The sequence below is a fragment of the Hetaerina americana genome, unplaced genomic scaffold, assembly GCF_022747635.1.
Source record: "Hetaerina americana unplaced genomic scaffold, ioHetAmer1.1.p SCAF_4, whole genome shotgun sequence".
In the NCBI taxonomy this organism is placed as follows: domain Eukaryota; kingdom Metazoa; phylum Arthropoda; class Insecta; order Odonata; family Calopterygidae; genus Hetaerina; species Hetaerina americana.
Window position 1 is genome coordinate 10,616,116 of NW_027286985.1, and position 15,449 is coordinate 10,631,564.

The 15,449-nt window shown below is 38.2% G+C and overlaps 1 protein-coding gene across 2 annotated transcripts; it reads right to left on the reverse strand.

The window, feature by feature from the left end:
- Positions 1–542: 542 nt before the first annotated feature.
- On the reverse strand, positions 543–15,354 carry Hsepi (D-glucuronyl C5-epimerase). Of its 2 annotated transcripts, none has more exons than XM_071590127.1 (8): positions 15,141–15,354; positions 14,852–15,016; positions 14,608–14,772; positions 14,338–14,509; positions 13,890–14,120; positions 5,720–5,895; positions 4,734–5,144; positions 543–2,006 (listed from the first exon to the last, which is right to left on the reverse strand). In XM_071590127.1, exons 2-8 carry the CDS (start codon positions 15,002–15,004, stop codon positions 1,551–1,553), a joined length of 1,764 nt encoding a protein of 587 aa, XP_071446228.1. In that variant the 5' UTR covers positions 15,005–15,016; positions 15,141–15,354; the 3' UTR covers positions 543–1,550. The 2 variants fall into 2 exon arrangements, with proteins under 2 accessions (XP_071446228.1, XP_071446227.1); XM_071590126.1 differs by having other exon boundaries at positions 14,608–14,781.
- Between the last annotated feature and the right edge of the window lie 95 nt (positions 15,355–15,449).

A 15,449-nucleotide genomic window follows, 5' to 3' on the forward strand; every position in this document is an offset into this window, starting at 1 on the left:
GGAGAATGACTTCACGCAACAGCATACGGGTGTTATTATTCCTCTGTTAAATGCCACGCTTCTATAAGACTTAATAATACCTGCACAACCTGGTCATTCACATATTCTCTAATATAATCATCGAAAAACATCCGACTCCATTATTCTCCATGGACACAGTCCCTCTGCTTAGCTAATGGGAATTCCATTTTAGGCAACCCTGCCACTTCAAAAGCTAACCATCAAAGGAACATGGAAGGAACAGATAAGCCGCATAGTTATTGAGGCAAGATTCATTTTTTGGTCTCACTTACTAAAGGAAGCCACTAAGGCATTATATAAACATTCAATGCATAATTAAATAAGCTTTACATCCTTCATTTATACAGTGCAAGTATCGGACAGGGTTTTACAACAAGGAACTGCAGAGCTAAACTCTTAAGCAACCACACTCCTAAATTTCCATACAATAACTTTAGTCTACAACCATTATTGTCAAGTACAGGCATACCAGATGCCAGAAATTGGAAGTATTCGACTCCCCCCACCCCCCCCCCACTCATTTGAAATAAAATTGTTTCAGAATAAAACAACAGAAAAGCATCATCAGTCATAGCACACATTCTTCAGCATCAAACCAATTAAGTGACCTAAAACAATGCACTTGCCTACTAATTATCATTCATAATGCCCGTAGTGGAACTAAGCTAGGGCAATGCCCTGGAATCAAGCCCTTTCATAAGAGAGATCATCTTTCTCACTTGAAACTCCTTGCCACACTTATAATGTGTCAACCAAATTTGCACATCATACAAACTACTGAGTTAAATCATGCTGAATAAAAAACCAACCGCTGTAATTTTATAATGACATTTTACAGATAAAAAAAAGATGTTGGATCAAAATAGGGCTTCAAGTTTTTCTTATATCCAAGTAATAATTAATCACTTGAATACGAAATTCTCTTTTGAGTTCCAATTTCTATCACACTGACATCTCAAAATATCAACTGAAAAATCAAAACAACGCAAAGAAGATTGCTTGCTTAAGGCTATAAAACTCAGTGGCTATGATTAAGCCTATTTGGGGCTGAGGAAAACCCAGGGTCTGTTGCCCACTTGTTCCACCACTATATTAGGTACCAGAGTGGAAAAGTATACTCAATCATTACATTGCTTTGTATACTTCATATATACTGTTTGAGTGATGAAGAGCCTTGACAAAAATTTATGTATATATTATATATATACACGCACACACTCACACCCAAAATATTGACATTTAAAAGACGATTCAAAGAATCAGTAGCACGTATTTCTCAAAAATGCCAAATTAAAATATGCAATACATCCTGAATGAGGACTGTATTCTAAAAAAATAATTATTCTATTTACCAAACAAAACTAATGAAAATGTATGATCACTTAAGTACTCGATCAAAACAAAAAATATATATTTATAATGAAAGAAAAATACAGACAACAAGTCTTGGGCAAGAATAAATAGGAAGTCTTCATGTACAATATAATAGATATTTTTTTCAAGGAAAAAACAACGCAATGAACGGCAAATTAATTGTGCGACGCCCTCTTCCCACTCATATATCCCACCCAGCGTTCCGCAGTCTTTGAAAGAATTGGGTCCGGATCTATGGTGGCAAGCAACAGCAACTGGTTCACATGGGTCGCATGATAATCCCAACGAGCCAGATTAGGTGCCTGACCCACGGTGAAGTGACGCAAGTCATACACCGAACCGGAACCCGTGTCAAACAGCATAAGGAGGGCTTTAAGAGATGCCATACCCTGAGACCAAAGTTTCCCAGCCTCTTCCGCTCCTTGACTTCCGGGAGGGGCAACTGTCTTCAGGTCATAGAGACCCAAGAGTGCATATATGAAGCCATTTAGGACAAAAGATGGTGGCTGTGTGGGGTACTCTTCATACCAAGGATGAACACCCATAAACTTAGCCAAAACTCCACCTTGTTCACTCAGGGTGTGAAACGGTCCAAGGCCCCTCAGTGCAGCCTGGCAAGATAAAAAAAAGCAGATACGAAAATATTTAAATGAATCCAAAGTTCCAGAGAAACTGCAGGAAATGCGGCAACAGTAACTTTTAACGGAGTCATCCGCTAATGGGCATTACAATGCAACAATTTCAGAGTGTAACAACCCAGTCAAGGCGAATGATTTTCACACTCTGAAATTGTTGCATTGGAATCCAAAGTTATTTACTATATACAGCATTTTACTTTATCACTCATATAAACGACACCACAGACTATTTTACACACATTGAGAAAAAATGTAGTTAAAAGCCAAAAGGTAAATAAACTTGTGTATTTCATTAAAAGTGACAGGTGAAAATAGTCAACGTTCTACTTGCATAGATTAAAATGAAAGCCACGTGCCAATTTTCACCATACATACCATTACTTTTAACATTTTAACTCATTATCAAGGTTAATAAAATCACATACTGAGTCCCATATTCACCCAAAGGAATGATAACAGTAAAGAGAAAGAATGGGTAAGGAGATTGCTGTCCTTTGATTACATAAGACTCTAGAGAGAGCACTCATTGAGATAAACAAATGTATCATACAGGGTACGGCGATTAAATCCAGACAAATGAAACTTTTGTTTGATAGCAAATGTATTTAAAAAAAACAAATGAAAATGAAAATCCTTGTACATACCAGTGGTGGTATCTGTCAAGAGTAACATAACTCAATGTAACCCCCTTTATCTGCAATGACCGCCTTCAATCTTGTCCTGAATCGATCGCACACATTCTTTAAAATAGCACTGCCCATATTCGCGAATGCTGCTACGATAGAGGAGCGTAGAGATATGACATTATGCTGCCTTGTCGTATTGGTAACTCTTCTGACTAAGCTCCAAACATAATAGTCGAGGAGGTTCAAGTCCGGGCTAGTATTTGGGGGCCAGAACTCCTTTGACCAGAACATGTCAATGCTATCTGAGAGCCAGTTTTGTACTAAATGACTCGTATGAGCTGGTGCACCGTCCTGTTGAAGGACATATTGTCTCCCCGAGGCCACAGATACCATTCATGGTTTCACGACATTCTACAAAATTTGCAGATGAACTTCTTTTGTGATAGTTTGCCCCTTTTCAAAGAAATGTGGTGGCATGATATCACCCTCACTGGACACAACACCTAGGACATGAACACTAGCCCGAAATTTTGTTCGAGCAACAATCGGGACGTCCTCTGGGTCGTGGGCAAGCCAGTGATCATTTCTCCAGTTGATCTTCATCAACCAGAGAAATGATCAACTTTGGATCAACAGTGAAATTTTTTCATCAGAAAAGAATCTGATTTCCACAGCTTCATTTTTTAGAGAACACAATAGCAGGTTGCAGTGAGCAATCTGCTTTGTTCTGGCAGCCTCAGACAGCATGTGTTGCAATTTCATTTGGTACGACTTACATTGTAGGTCCTCCTCTGCCATCTGATGCATTTTCTGCTTGCTAACATTCAATTATGATGCCAATTTCCTCAGTGATCGCCCCGGGTCCTCTGAAATCAGCACCTGAGCCTTCTCGACGACTGCCACAGTTCATGACATGCGTTTCCTCGAATGAGATTTCCTCGCCAGGTTAGCAGAACTTTTCCCAGACTTCTCTGAAGCATTATACTTAGCCACAATATCGTACACAGTTGATCTGGGATACCCGAAGAATCGAACTATTTCACTGGGCGAACGCTCAGCAGGAACACTAGTTAATAGCAGCTTTTCGATTGTACTCCGCACTTGTATCTAACATCTCGGCCATTTTGAGGTAATTACTGTTTACTAGATGCCTATAGCTTTCAAGAATGCTGATTGCAACCTCCAGTGGAACTACGATATGGCAGGAAATTCAAATTGATAATTTTCCAGAGATAATCATCACACCCTGTACATACTTTACACTTTCAGCCTTCACTTTGTGGAATTGTTTGATGTGTCCACATTAAATGAGTTTGTAATTTTCCACACACTTGTCTGTGAAATATTACAAACTCATTTAATATGGACACATCAAAAAATTCTACGAATGTATACGATTTCTAAGTACCACAAAAGTACAAAGTACTATTCCACGTCAAAATTCTAACAATTTGCTTCATGTTAGGAAACAAATACAAAGATTTCCTGGAAAGCATACGTTGCATAACTAGACAAAATAAATGAAACTCCATGGAGGTAGAGGCAATTGAAGCTTTCCCTTTTAATTGAAAAACTGATTACCTCTTTAAAATATTAAATGTCAAGTCTACAGTGAAACTCAAACTTTTTTCACAAATCTCGGGATCCGGAAATACGGGTGGGAACTATACCCAGAGAGACACAATATTTCCAGGCTCAAGCTGCCCTAATCAACTGTGCTATTACTACATTTATCACCATGGTGACAGAAATAGGGGAAGGGGGTGAAGCTATGGTATTATCATTGTCAGAGCTTCAAACAAAAAATGCACAAAAACAAAATTACTAGGTAAATAATGACTCATTCTTTATGCGAAACAACTTATGACAGATCTTTACAGAACCAAGCTTACTGAAAATTTGATAATACAAATGGTTTAGGAATTGTTTTTTTTTGTATCTACGTGTTTCTGAACATCCATCAGTTATTCATATGAATGTTGACATTGTACGGGTGACGTATATTTACCAATTCCCATTCAGCGTCTGAATAAAATTAGAATTGCTGCCATTTCAATAACAAAAAAAAACCAACCTCTAGATAGCGTGGATCAGAAGCGCCAGAATGATGGTGAGCCCTCGCAAGTACTGAAGCTGCGTGACCCTGTGCCATGGCTGAATACCAATCAGGAACAAGATCGGCCGCCTTGGCTGTGGCGCCCCTCCTGCGAACCGGAACAGGCCACCCCCCACCAATGTCTTGCCTCGACACAAACCACCGGGCAGCATCATAAAATTGAGCCATGTGCTCACTTGACGAAAGCGTGAGGTTGTCTAGGTACCCAGAGCCCCTGATTGTGAACCCAGTCACTTTGATCTTTGATCTTGACAGGGGACGCCTCTTGCGGCCCATGTGCAAGAATCCCTTCTGGAGGTCCACCAACAAGTCCCGAGTAAGGTGCCGCCACTCACCCCGACAACCCATGCCGTGATACACATGCCGCTCCTGACGTTTTCAAATGAGAAAAAGTTTTATTTTACATTAAGAAGACAGATTGATGGAAACATTGCAGAGCATGGGTTCAAATAGCCCTCGCTAGAAAAACAATACCTGAATTGACAAAGTTCTGCCAGATAGCAACCTTGTACACGCAAATGGTATCTCAAGGTGGAGACATTACATGCATAAAAAAGTTAACTGAACCCTTTTTGAGTATGAAGGTATCGATAACCAAATGTGCACGGAATAATAACAGATTACACTAATGGATCGCGACCACTGAAATGTATATTAATCTTTTATCAAAGATTGTGGGATTTTAGTTAAATCTCAATTGGTAGACAAATTCTTTATTAAGCATTCTCCACAAAGCACACGAGAGAGAATTAAAATAGAAGTTTTTATACTCAACCAAAGTGGCAGCCTTAGCATATATCTAGTAAAGCACACAGTAAAAATTCCATCCTTGATCTTAAAATCTGTCGACTTTTACTTTAATACTTAAGTGAATATAAAAATGCAAATGTTTCTTGCACTGAAATCTATTTCAAAAATGTCTCTCTCATTCTTAAAATACAAACCTCTGCAGAAATGAGTAGGTCTGAGCAAATATAATGTAAGTGAAAAACTTCTCTCTTCTCTCTGCTTTGTAGAGTAACTGTGAAGCTGCCATTTCCTTTCATTTTTAGATCAAGGCTGAGCACAAAATCCAGCACATGGTCTAACTTTAGGTTCACGCCTGCTGGAGATACAGCCTCTGTAATGAGCACATGAAACAGTACATAAAGTTTTATGACATGGAAAGTGGGCTTTTATCTCTATTAGTACACAATGCACACCATCAGCAAATTTAAAAGCCAAGCTAAATTGAGTGAACATTTAAAAATATTCATAAACTTTGCATAAATTTGAAATAAATATTACATACATCATAATGGATTCAAATCAATACATTAATTTGGAATGTAATCTTGCATTTTTTCGATTAATTTTAATGGAACTACAATTATATTGCTCGTGGTGAATTTTGATATTAATAGAATATCATACAAAACATTATAGCTATTATTTTAGAACTCCAAAATGGGAGGGTCAATTATCAACACTTTGCGATCAAATTAAAAACATAGTTGGCAATGTGGAGATAAAATATTTCATTCGATGAAAAAACAGATTTACACATATATTATTTTGATCTTTTGTTTCCATGCAATAGTCTCAAAATTTATTTGGAATTATTGTTGAACCACTTTGCGTCTTTCAACATTACAATTTGAATTATACAGTTAGTTAATCTCTCTTTAAAATAACTAAACTGTGCTTAATAATTTTACCTATAGACATAGCAATATTGTTGCATTTATGTAGAGCTTGACCTTCATTATACATTTTAGAGATGGGAAGTACAACCAGTCGAATGCTATGAATAATGCTGCACATATCCATAATATTTTGAATTCAAAGAAAAAGAGAACTTTGTCTTGAACACAGAATAAAAATGCTATAAGTTTTGCTTCAAGTTTATGAGTCCGCACGAGATACAGATACATACAAGAGGTGTGCCCTAAAAGAATCTGACCTACGTTTTTAATTATTTTTTTTTATTGTAAGGTGTTTTGCACTATGACTTTGCTCCTAGTGGTCCGACGATCAACAAAGAATACAACGTTGAAGTTCTGAAAAGACTGCGAGATGCCATAAGAGGAAAACGATCGCATCTCTGTGACTGGCTTCTTCACCACGATAAGGCGCCAGTGCATTCATCAAACCTTGTGCAGCAATTTTTGGCAAAACACAAAATTGTACAGCTTTGCCAGCCTCGATACAGTCCCCAAACATAGCTCTCTGCAACTTTTGGATGTTCCCAAAATTGAAAATGGTGCTCAAAGGAAAGCGGTTCGAAAACATAGAATAATGCGACGGGCGATCTGAACGCCATTCCAAAATCTGCATTCGAGGACTGCTTTGAGATGTGGAAGCACAGCTGGGAGCATGTGGCTCAATTAAATTAGGGATTACTTCGAAGGACGCCACGGCCTGGATGACGAAGGTTAGCACCAATTTTGAAATATAAATGCAAGTTAGATAGTTTTCACATACACCTAGAATAATAAATAACCATTTGCAGTGTATAAATTATCAATTATGAAGCAAACGAGTCAAACTTCTAACTTATCAAATCACACTAAAAATATTCACCAAATTAAGCTGTAGTTCCCTACCCTTGCATCCTATCTTCCATGGAGACTTAGAACACAATAAGAAAAATGATTTATTTTGCTAGTGTTTGCACAAAATATCAAACAAAAGAGAGTGGAACCTAAGAAATGCACGATCCTTGTCCATGCTCAGGCATTTAGAAACACATCAAGGTCAGAGTAAGCTAGGAGGAATTATCGTTCAAGGAGTGAGCTCAAGGAGCCAAAAGAACAGTAATCATATGTATATAATTATTTTTTCTAAAAAGAACAGCTCTAATGATTTTCAAAAAACTTTCAATCATTAGGTTTTTGGGCGTGGAAAGTCCCAGGCAGAGCTAGCTCTCACATTTCATAAATTAATTCAGTCAAAATTGTCATTGAGTCAAAATTGCATCAAAACAAAATACACAAAATGTATCATACAGGCAAAATCTGTATCTTAGCTAATTTCACCATAAGCATCCTGTCGAATGTGTTGAAATTTTAATTTTTGAGTATTGTCATCATACGGTTCTGAAAAAGAGTTATTAAATTGAGTATAAATTGGGTTGACTTGAAACATTTCAATTCAGGTTAGGTTTGTTTACCTATTTAAGGAAACTTTTGAATGAAAAATGTTTGGCATTAAATAAAAATAAAAGGTTAGCTAGTAAAAATAAATTATGCCAGACTAGAATATATATTTGCTGTGATATTTCTAGAAGATTATATCGTGAATATGGACCTAAAGATTTTGATGTCATGGGGTGAATCTAATTACTATTTTCGGATGTGGTACATCAATTTAGTCAGGATAGACTTTTGGCAAACATATTAATTGATTATGTCAGAAAATCATTGCAAGATTAGTTACATTCTGTTTAAGCCAAGTAGATAAGAGGAATTTAATTGTGGTCTACAGTGATGAGCTGCAATGTGATAACTTGAGGAATAAAATTATTAAAAACATATTTGGTAACAAGCAATTATAAACATCTGAGGCAAATATAACATTATCCAATTTGAGAGATAAATTCAGAAAGTTTTTCACTTTTTGAAAATACAAAGAAAAATGCTATCAACTCACCAAGAGGCTCATTGGATGTTGTCTTTGATTCATAAATGAACTGAAAAATGTCATTATTGTGAAGTGTTGTGAAGGCTAATCATAATAACAAAAGGACTGGAAAGTGAGTACAATTCTGTCTCCAGCAAGAAAAATTTCTTGGCTCATCGAATAACTCGCGATTGAAGAAACTCACTTTCACCCAAAAAGGGCTTGTCAGAATTTTCACATCCTTTCCCACATGAAAAAACACACAGTGGCAGGAGCATACATCTTTCACATGATCTTGAGGTCTATATTTCCAGGGTTAACACCCTCAATCTTTCACTGGATATCATAAGGTAATACAATGAGGATATCCGTAGAGATTGAAGTTTGGATTGGACAAAAGTGCAACCAGTCACCTGATGAAAGGAAAACACATGAATATTTTGACATTGTCCAGCATTGAATGCAAGAAATGAAATGCAGCATGGCATATTGGTGTCACTTTTGAGCAAGGTCTTTTCCTAAGAACTCACTTATTTGGAGTTTTAGAGCATAAGCCTTCAGCAACAGAATGGAAGCGTCAATTATTTTTCCATGGGGAGAGAGGCCAAGTTAAAGCTTTGTTCATCCACTGCCCACTTCTGCCATCCTGGAATGGAAACACCCCTGGTGCCTACACTGTGTGGTTTTCCACTATGCTGTCTCTGCCATGTAATAGAGCTTAGTGCTGCTCTCTTGGGAATAAACTCTTAACTCACCAGCCCTACATCACCTAGACTTCTACAAAGACATACTCGGGCAATGGAGAAGATTTTGGGTGAAGACTATGGTTAATGGTCACTAATTGCCCTTGTGCCCCTTACGAGGTTTTCCAACTCATTGATGTCCCGCTTAAATCATGTGAAAATGTAGAGCAGTGCCAGAGCCCACAAGTACATTCATAGCAGAACCAAGCTGTTTGCAGACAGCTCATCAGAAGTAGATGGAAGGACAGAGCACATCTTCCAGGTGAGACGCAAATGTTCCATGTAGTACAAGATATCTTGGTGGACTTCCATCATCTTCAACTTGGCAACGAATAGGTCAAGTGAAGCAGTAAATATCTTTCTGTGTTTCACCCATGCTGTTGATAGGTTGTACGAGGGCGGTTCAATAAGTACCCGTGTTAGAAATTAAGAAACCATTTTTTCAAAAACATTTTTTTTATTTTTCAACATAGTCCCCTTTTAGAAAGATACACTTCTCCCAATGTTCCGGCCATTTTTTTAACCCCTTCAAAAAATAGGATTTGTCAAACTCTCCAAAATACGCCTCTGCCTTGGCAATAACTTCCTTGTTTGAGCTAAATTTTTTTCCCGCGAGCCATTTCTTCATGTTAGGGAATAAGAAAAAGTCACAGGGAGCCAGATCGGGTGAATACGGGGGGTGCGGCAGCAATTCATAATGTAGTTCATGCAGTTTGGTCGCAAAAACTCCGGATCAGTTTTTTGTCCACCAAGAGCAATCTTGGTACCCATCGGGCCGACAATTTTTTCATTGCCAACTTATTATGTAAAATATTAATTGCCGTTCCGGTCGACACACCCACGGCCTCTGCTACTTTGCGCACTTTTATTTGTTGATCAGCGAGAATCATGGCATGGACTTTTTGAATGATTTCCTTGGTAACTAAGTCTGCTGGGTCCTGGTCCCTCCTCATCAAAAACAGATGTTCACCCACGTTTTAATTTGTTGAACCAATATCTAGCTGTGGTCATAGATGGCAAATTGTCCCCATAAAAAGCATCCAACTTTGCTTTTCTCTCCTTGCATTTCTTTCCATCCAAAAACAAAAAGCGAATTACCGAACGATACTGCTCTTTTTTCATCTTAGCAAAAATCACGAAACACGACTTACTCGAATGGCTGCCAAATCCAAACTAACCTTTAAATCAGTCTGACATTTGTTTCACCGTTGTTTGATAGATGGCAGCATATGATGATAACATAAACTTCCCTCAGGAACACCCTTTGTTGTCAAACACGGGTACTTATTAAACCGCCCTCGTACTTAGGATATCATTGTGCAGCATTCTGGTAAATACACCTATCATTGAGCGAATTTCGTATGCATCATTTTACGAGGGTCATCCGGAAAGTAGTACCCGTTCGTGAAATAAAGACACAAAAGTAAATATTAACAAACATAAAAAATTTTATTTGAAAGAGGATACTTTAAACTACTTCTCAACATAATCTCCAAGCAAATTAAGGCATTTGTCATAACGTATGACAAGTTTCTGTATTCCTGCTGCATAGTCCTTCGCCGCCAGCTCATTGAGATACGCGAGGGACCCATCTTGCACAAATTTTTGCATAATGCAGATGGTGTTTAACAATTTCATGAACAATTGTTCGAGAAACATTGGGAAAATGCTCACAGATGTCATCAATTGTGACGCGCCGATCGTTCCTCACGAATTCGTCAACTGAGCTCACCAGTTGGTCTGTAATGACAGACGGTCTCCCCGAACGCTCATCGTCGTGTGTGTTCCCCCTCCCCATGTTGAAGTTGCGACACCACCGCCGAACAGACGACTCGTCCATTACATTGTCTCCATACACCTCCTTTAATTGGCGATGAATATCACATGGGCGAACGTTTCTTGCATTGAGGAATTTAATCACTGCCCTCACTTCACAACTGGCGGCGTTCTCAATTTTTTTAAACATTGTAAACAATCACAGAAACAACACAGGCAATGCTAGCGTCACGCAACTTGGCTCAGAGAAGGCAGACAAGCCACTGAAGCTATCTGACCTCGTCCAGCGGCTACTCGCGTCGTCAGCACTTCATGCGGCACGAACGGGTACTACTTTCCGGATGACCCTCGTATGTCTCACTTTTAGTCCTCTTTTTTGTAAATCTCCTCGCTCCACCCAGAGGGCCCGGGTTCAAATCCCGGCGGTGTTGAATATTTTTCAGGGGTATCCTGATCCCTACTTGAGGTGCTTCATAGAGGGCACTTTTGGTGAGTACGCTATCTGTCGGATGGGATGCTAAACTGTGTGACCCCTTGATGCCTTTCGTTAACGGTAGTCTAATGCCGAAGCCGGGTTTCTCTCCACCCTTCATCCTTTCCTGTCCATCCCTAATGGCGCAAATGACCTCAGCTGTCAGTCGCCTCCCATAAACCCTAATACTACTATCTCCTCACTCACTATTTGAACATATTAGAGGATATTCAAAGAATTGGCTATTATTCTCTGGGATTTTGCAGCTTAGCATTCACAAATACAATATTGGGAAAATATTTCTGAGGTTAAATAGTCACCAGTTATACTACCAGGTGTGGATCATTGCAAGTCCTCCATTAGTGACAAGAACAACAGTCAAAGTGGACTAATGTAAGATAGAACCACTGAAAAGGAAAATGAAAGCCTTACATGTAACCAAGAATCTGTAAATTTTTGAGATAAAGGAGGATATATTTGGAGACACTAAAATAAAATTAATGGAGCAAAATGAGCTCTGGACAGCAGCGAGTGAATGTGCTATCAGATTTCTTGTCTACACCTCCACTTAAAATTGCCTAAGAATGAATGAATACAGAGGATGGTGCATGATGGAGTTGATGAGAAGACTACACATGTTACTGACATACTGAATAATAAAGAAATGAGGAAGAGGAGTGAAGGCATGTTAGGGAGGGGACCCTAATGCTCAAGGTCTACATCTGAGCACATGGACATGCTACACAATAAGCTAAAAAGGACAGGGGAGTATGTCAGTACTTTTAAAGGTTGCAATGGGACAGATTGGGTCACAAGTTCTAAAACTTGATATAGCATCTCCTAAAATAAGGCATACGCTTCTCTAAATAACTTAAATTTGACACATGACCTGGGATTCCTCACACTCAGAAAGTGGGTGCCTAATGGTCACCACTGAGCTACATTCATTGTAATGGAGGGAGGGGCAGGAGATTTTTTCTTGTCCAAATATGAATGAGGGTCAAAGATGTGTTAACTATTCACATAAGGGTGAGAAGGCCAAATTGAACTTTGTGCCCAATAGCATGGAATGGAGAATAGCCAGAGTTTGTGTCCAACACACTCATCGAATCAAAATAAATAAGAATGGAGCTGTCACTAAACTCAATTCCCAGTACATCCAATTTAGTGGCAAGCGGTTCTGCTGCTAAGACACCACACATGGAATTTCGGATAGCTGCGATTGGGCCATGGTTGGTCGAATTACCGAACATGCACGGGCAGGCTTCTAATTTGACCTATCCATATACACTAGGATGAAGTCTGTATGGTGGCCTAAAAATTCCAGAAAAGGCACTGGTAATTACTGGGGAACTATGCACATTTGCAAGGCTATAAGGTAAGGTAACCTCAAGCTGTGGATACATCCATACACCAGCAAGATGTTTGATTCCCTCAAATACTTCCCTTGTATCCCAGGAGAGATATTATCATTCATGGGACTAACTTAAGGGCTGAAATGTGGACTGCAATCCAGGATGCAGATACTATGTTAACTCTCTCCATAGCCTTTGACATTTTGTGAGTGATAATTAAAACATGAAACCTTGATGGAGGAAGACATTTTTTCATTTTTCAGAATTTCCTAAGAACCTTTGCCCTCGGTCATCTGAAGGCAAAAACATTCGACGGAGTGAGATATTTGAAAAAAATATGCAAACCCTTTTTGCATGCCTAAATGGCATTAGCACATTCTTCAATCCATTGGGGAACTGATGAGTGATAGAACTTTCCACATGATTTTGGGAGATTAACAAATTCAAATCCGGATTTAAAAACACAGTGGCAACGGAATTAGCTTTATAAAATCAATTTTGAAATTATTAAAGCTCCTTATGTTGTTTGTTAGAGTTCACATAAGTATTCTCTCCTTTGATATTATTAACATAGATCTGAAAGCATTGTAGAAAAGCCTCAGTTTATAAAAACATTTTTTAACATATTAAAATATCCTATGTTGCACTATACCAACAACCATAAATGATTCCAGATATTACCTGATGCACACCAATTCTTAAATGACCTCTTAACAAGTGGTAGATAGAACCCTGAGCAAGCATGATAGGATAATCACGAGCGTTTGATATTATTTATTGAAGAAACAGCCTTTCACGCTTCTTTTGTATTAAAATGAAGAAATTTCTGAGATTAAAAATCATTCACCTCAACCAGGATTCGAAATCGAATCCCAGTCAAGAGAAATGATTTTTATGCTTTAAAATTTCAGCATTTTAATGCATATCAGCGGGTGACTCTGTTAAAAGTTACAACCAAGCATCTCCAGCAGTTCCAATGGTGTGCTGTGCATTTCAGTAAACATAATTTAATTTATTTTATCAGTGCATGACACAAAGGTTTTTACATGCACATATTGAAGAATCGAAATTCTCTAAGCCATGATAAATAATTAAACCAGGACACCAAATGTAAATAAAGATTTTGGGTTGAAACCCATAGGTTTTACAAACATGAAACGCAACATACCTGCAGAGTTGAATTTCAGTACATAGGTATCAAGTGACTGGTCCAAGACACGAGTGAAAGAGGAAGAATGTTGAGTCTGCCACTGAGCTAATACTCTATTACCATCCTCCAAAGTCATCCTCCTTGGTTCAGGTTCAGTCAAGTTCTTACTATAGTGAGCCAAACCAAATTGTGCTATTTGTGTTGGGTAGTAATAACCTTGACTCTCCCATTGCGTTGATACAGGGACACCTAATATGCAGTAAGACAAAGTAAGCATGCTAATTATATCTTAATGGTAAATTAAGACAGAAATGAGCAGAAAAATAATCACTTTAATCAGTATTGCAATTCACCACACTACTTTCATAGCATTAAATGGTGTGGTATTTCATTTATGTCTTCTTGGTTCAACAATAAATCAAAAATGCTAACATAATACAAGAATGTTATGCTATCCCTTACTTACCATCAATTGCACTAACACACTTCACACGATCACGTACTTCCACATTGTAGTTTTCAAAATACATAAAAACTCCTTTTGGATCATATTTTCCCTTAGGTATATACACTTTTGAGTAGCTGTGCGACCATTCAAACCTTTCATAACCATCGTATGTTGCAAGTTTTCCATAAACCTGTGCATAAACATTTTGAAAAATTTCAATCATTAACCAACGCAAAACTTAATGCTTACTTGGAATATGCCATGAAAATACGCATAAGGTGACAATACCTCGAAATATTTATGCAAAAAGGAGAAAGGGACATAAATCTCTTCCCCTTCTTTGCGGCAGTTGACGCTATATTCTCCATTAATGTGACAATCTATTTCTTCGTAGCCTTGCAAATCATTATTTCCTCTATCAGCGGCCTCACCCACATAGGAGTCATCTTGTTCCTGTAATCTCTACAAAGTTATCATTTAATAATCCTTCTGTGGTTACATTTTGAAAGATATTCAGTCTTACGAAAATTACCTGTAAATTATGACTCTTTTTTCCATTCCAGCCTTGTGAATACAAATGCTTTCCGATCAGAGGTTCACCACATTTTGCCCAGAGAGACAACGTTATTAAAATTACGATGGCACATATTACGAGCAAAATTACTTTTAAATTTAAACGCATCATGATTTTATGTTCCTAAAATATGGAAAAAGTAAATTAATATCCTTCTGAATTGCGGCTAAGCTATAAGGCACAAACAACGCCCATATCCCATATACTCAAGCATTTTTATATGAGACGTAATAGTTTGACAACTCACCAAATAATTCCAAATTTAAAGAACTGGGTGAGGCCCGAACGACTGCTGAGGCCGTACGCCGACGAATTGGGTAGCTTCATAACCTCCTAGAGGATTACCTTTTGCTCTCAAGCAATCCATTCAGAATTCATAGGTACGCACACAGTTTCCCTTGAGTTTTTCACTGACAGAATAACGTGGATAGCAAAAGTGAGAACACCGAAGAGCCTAAACATCACACACACACAAGTTTACATTGATCAACCACAAACAGCTTGAAATCGGCTCTCAGTTGTTTAAATTTTCGTGTTGACGTTGTGATGAAGCGCT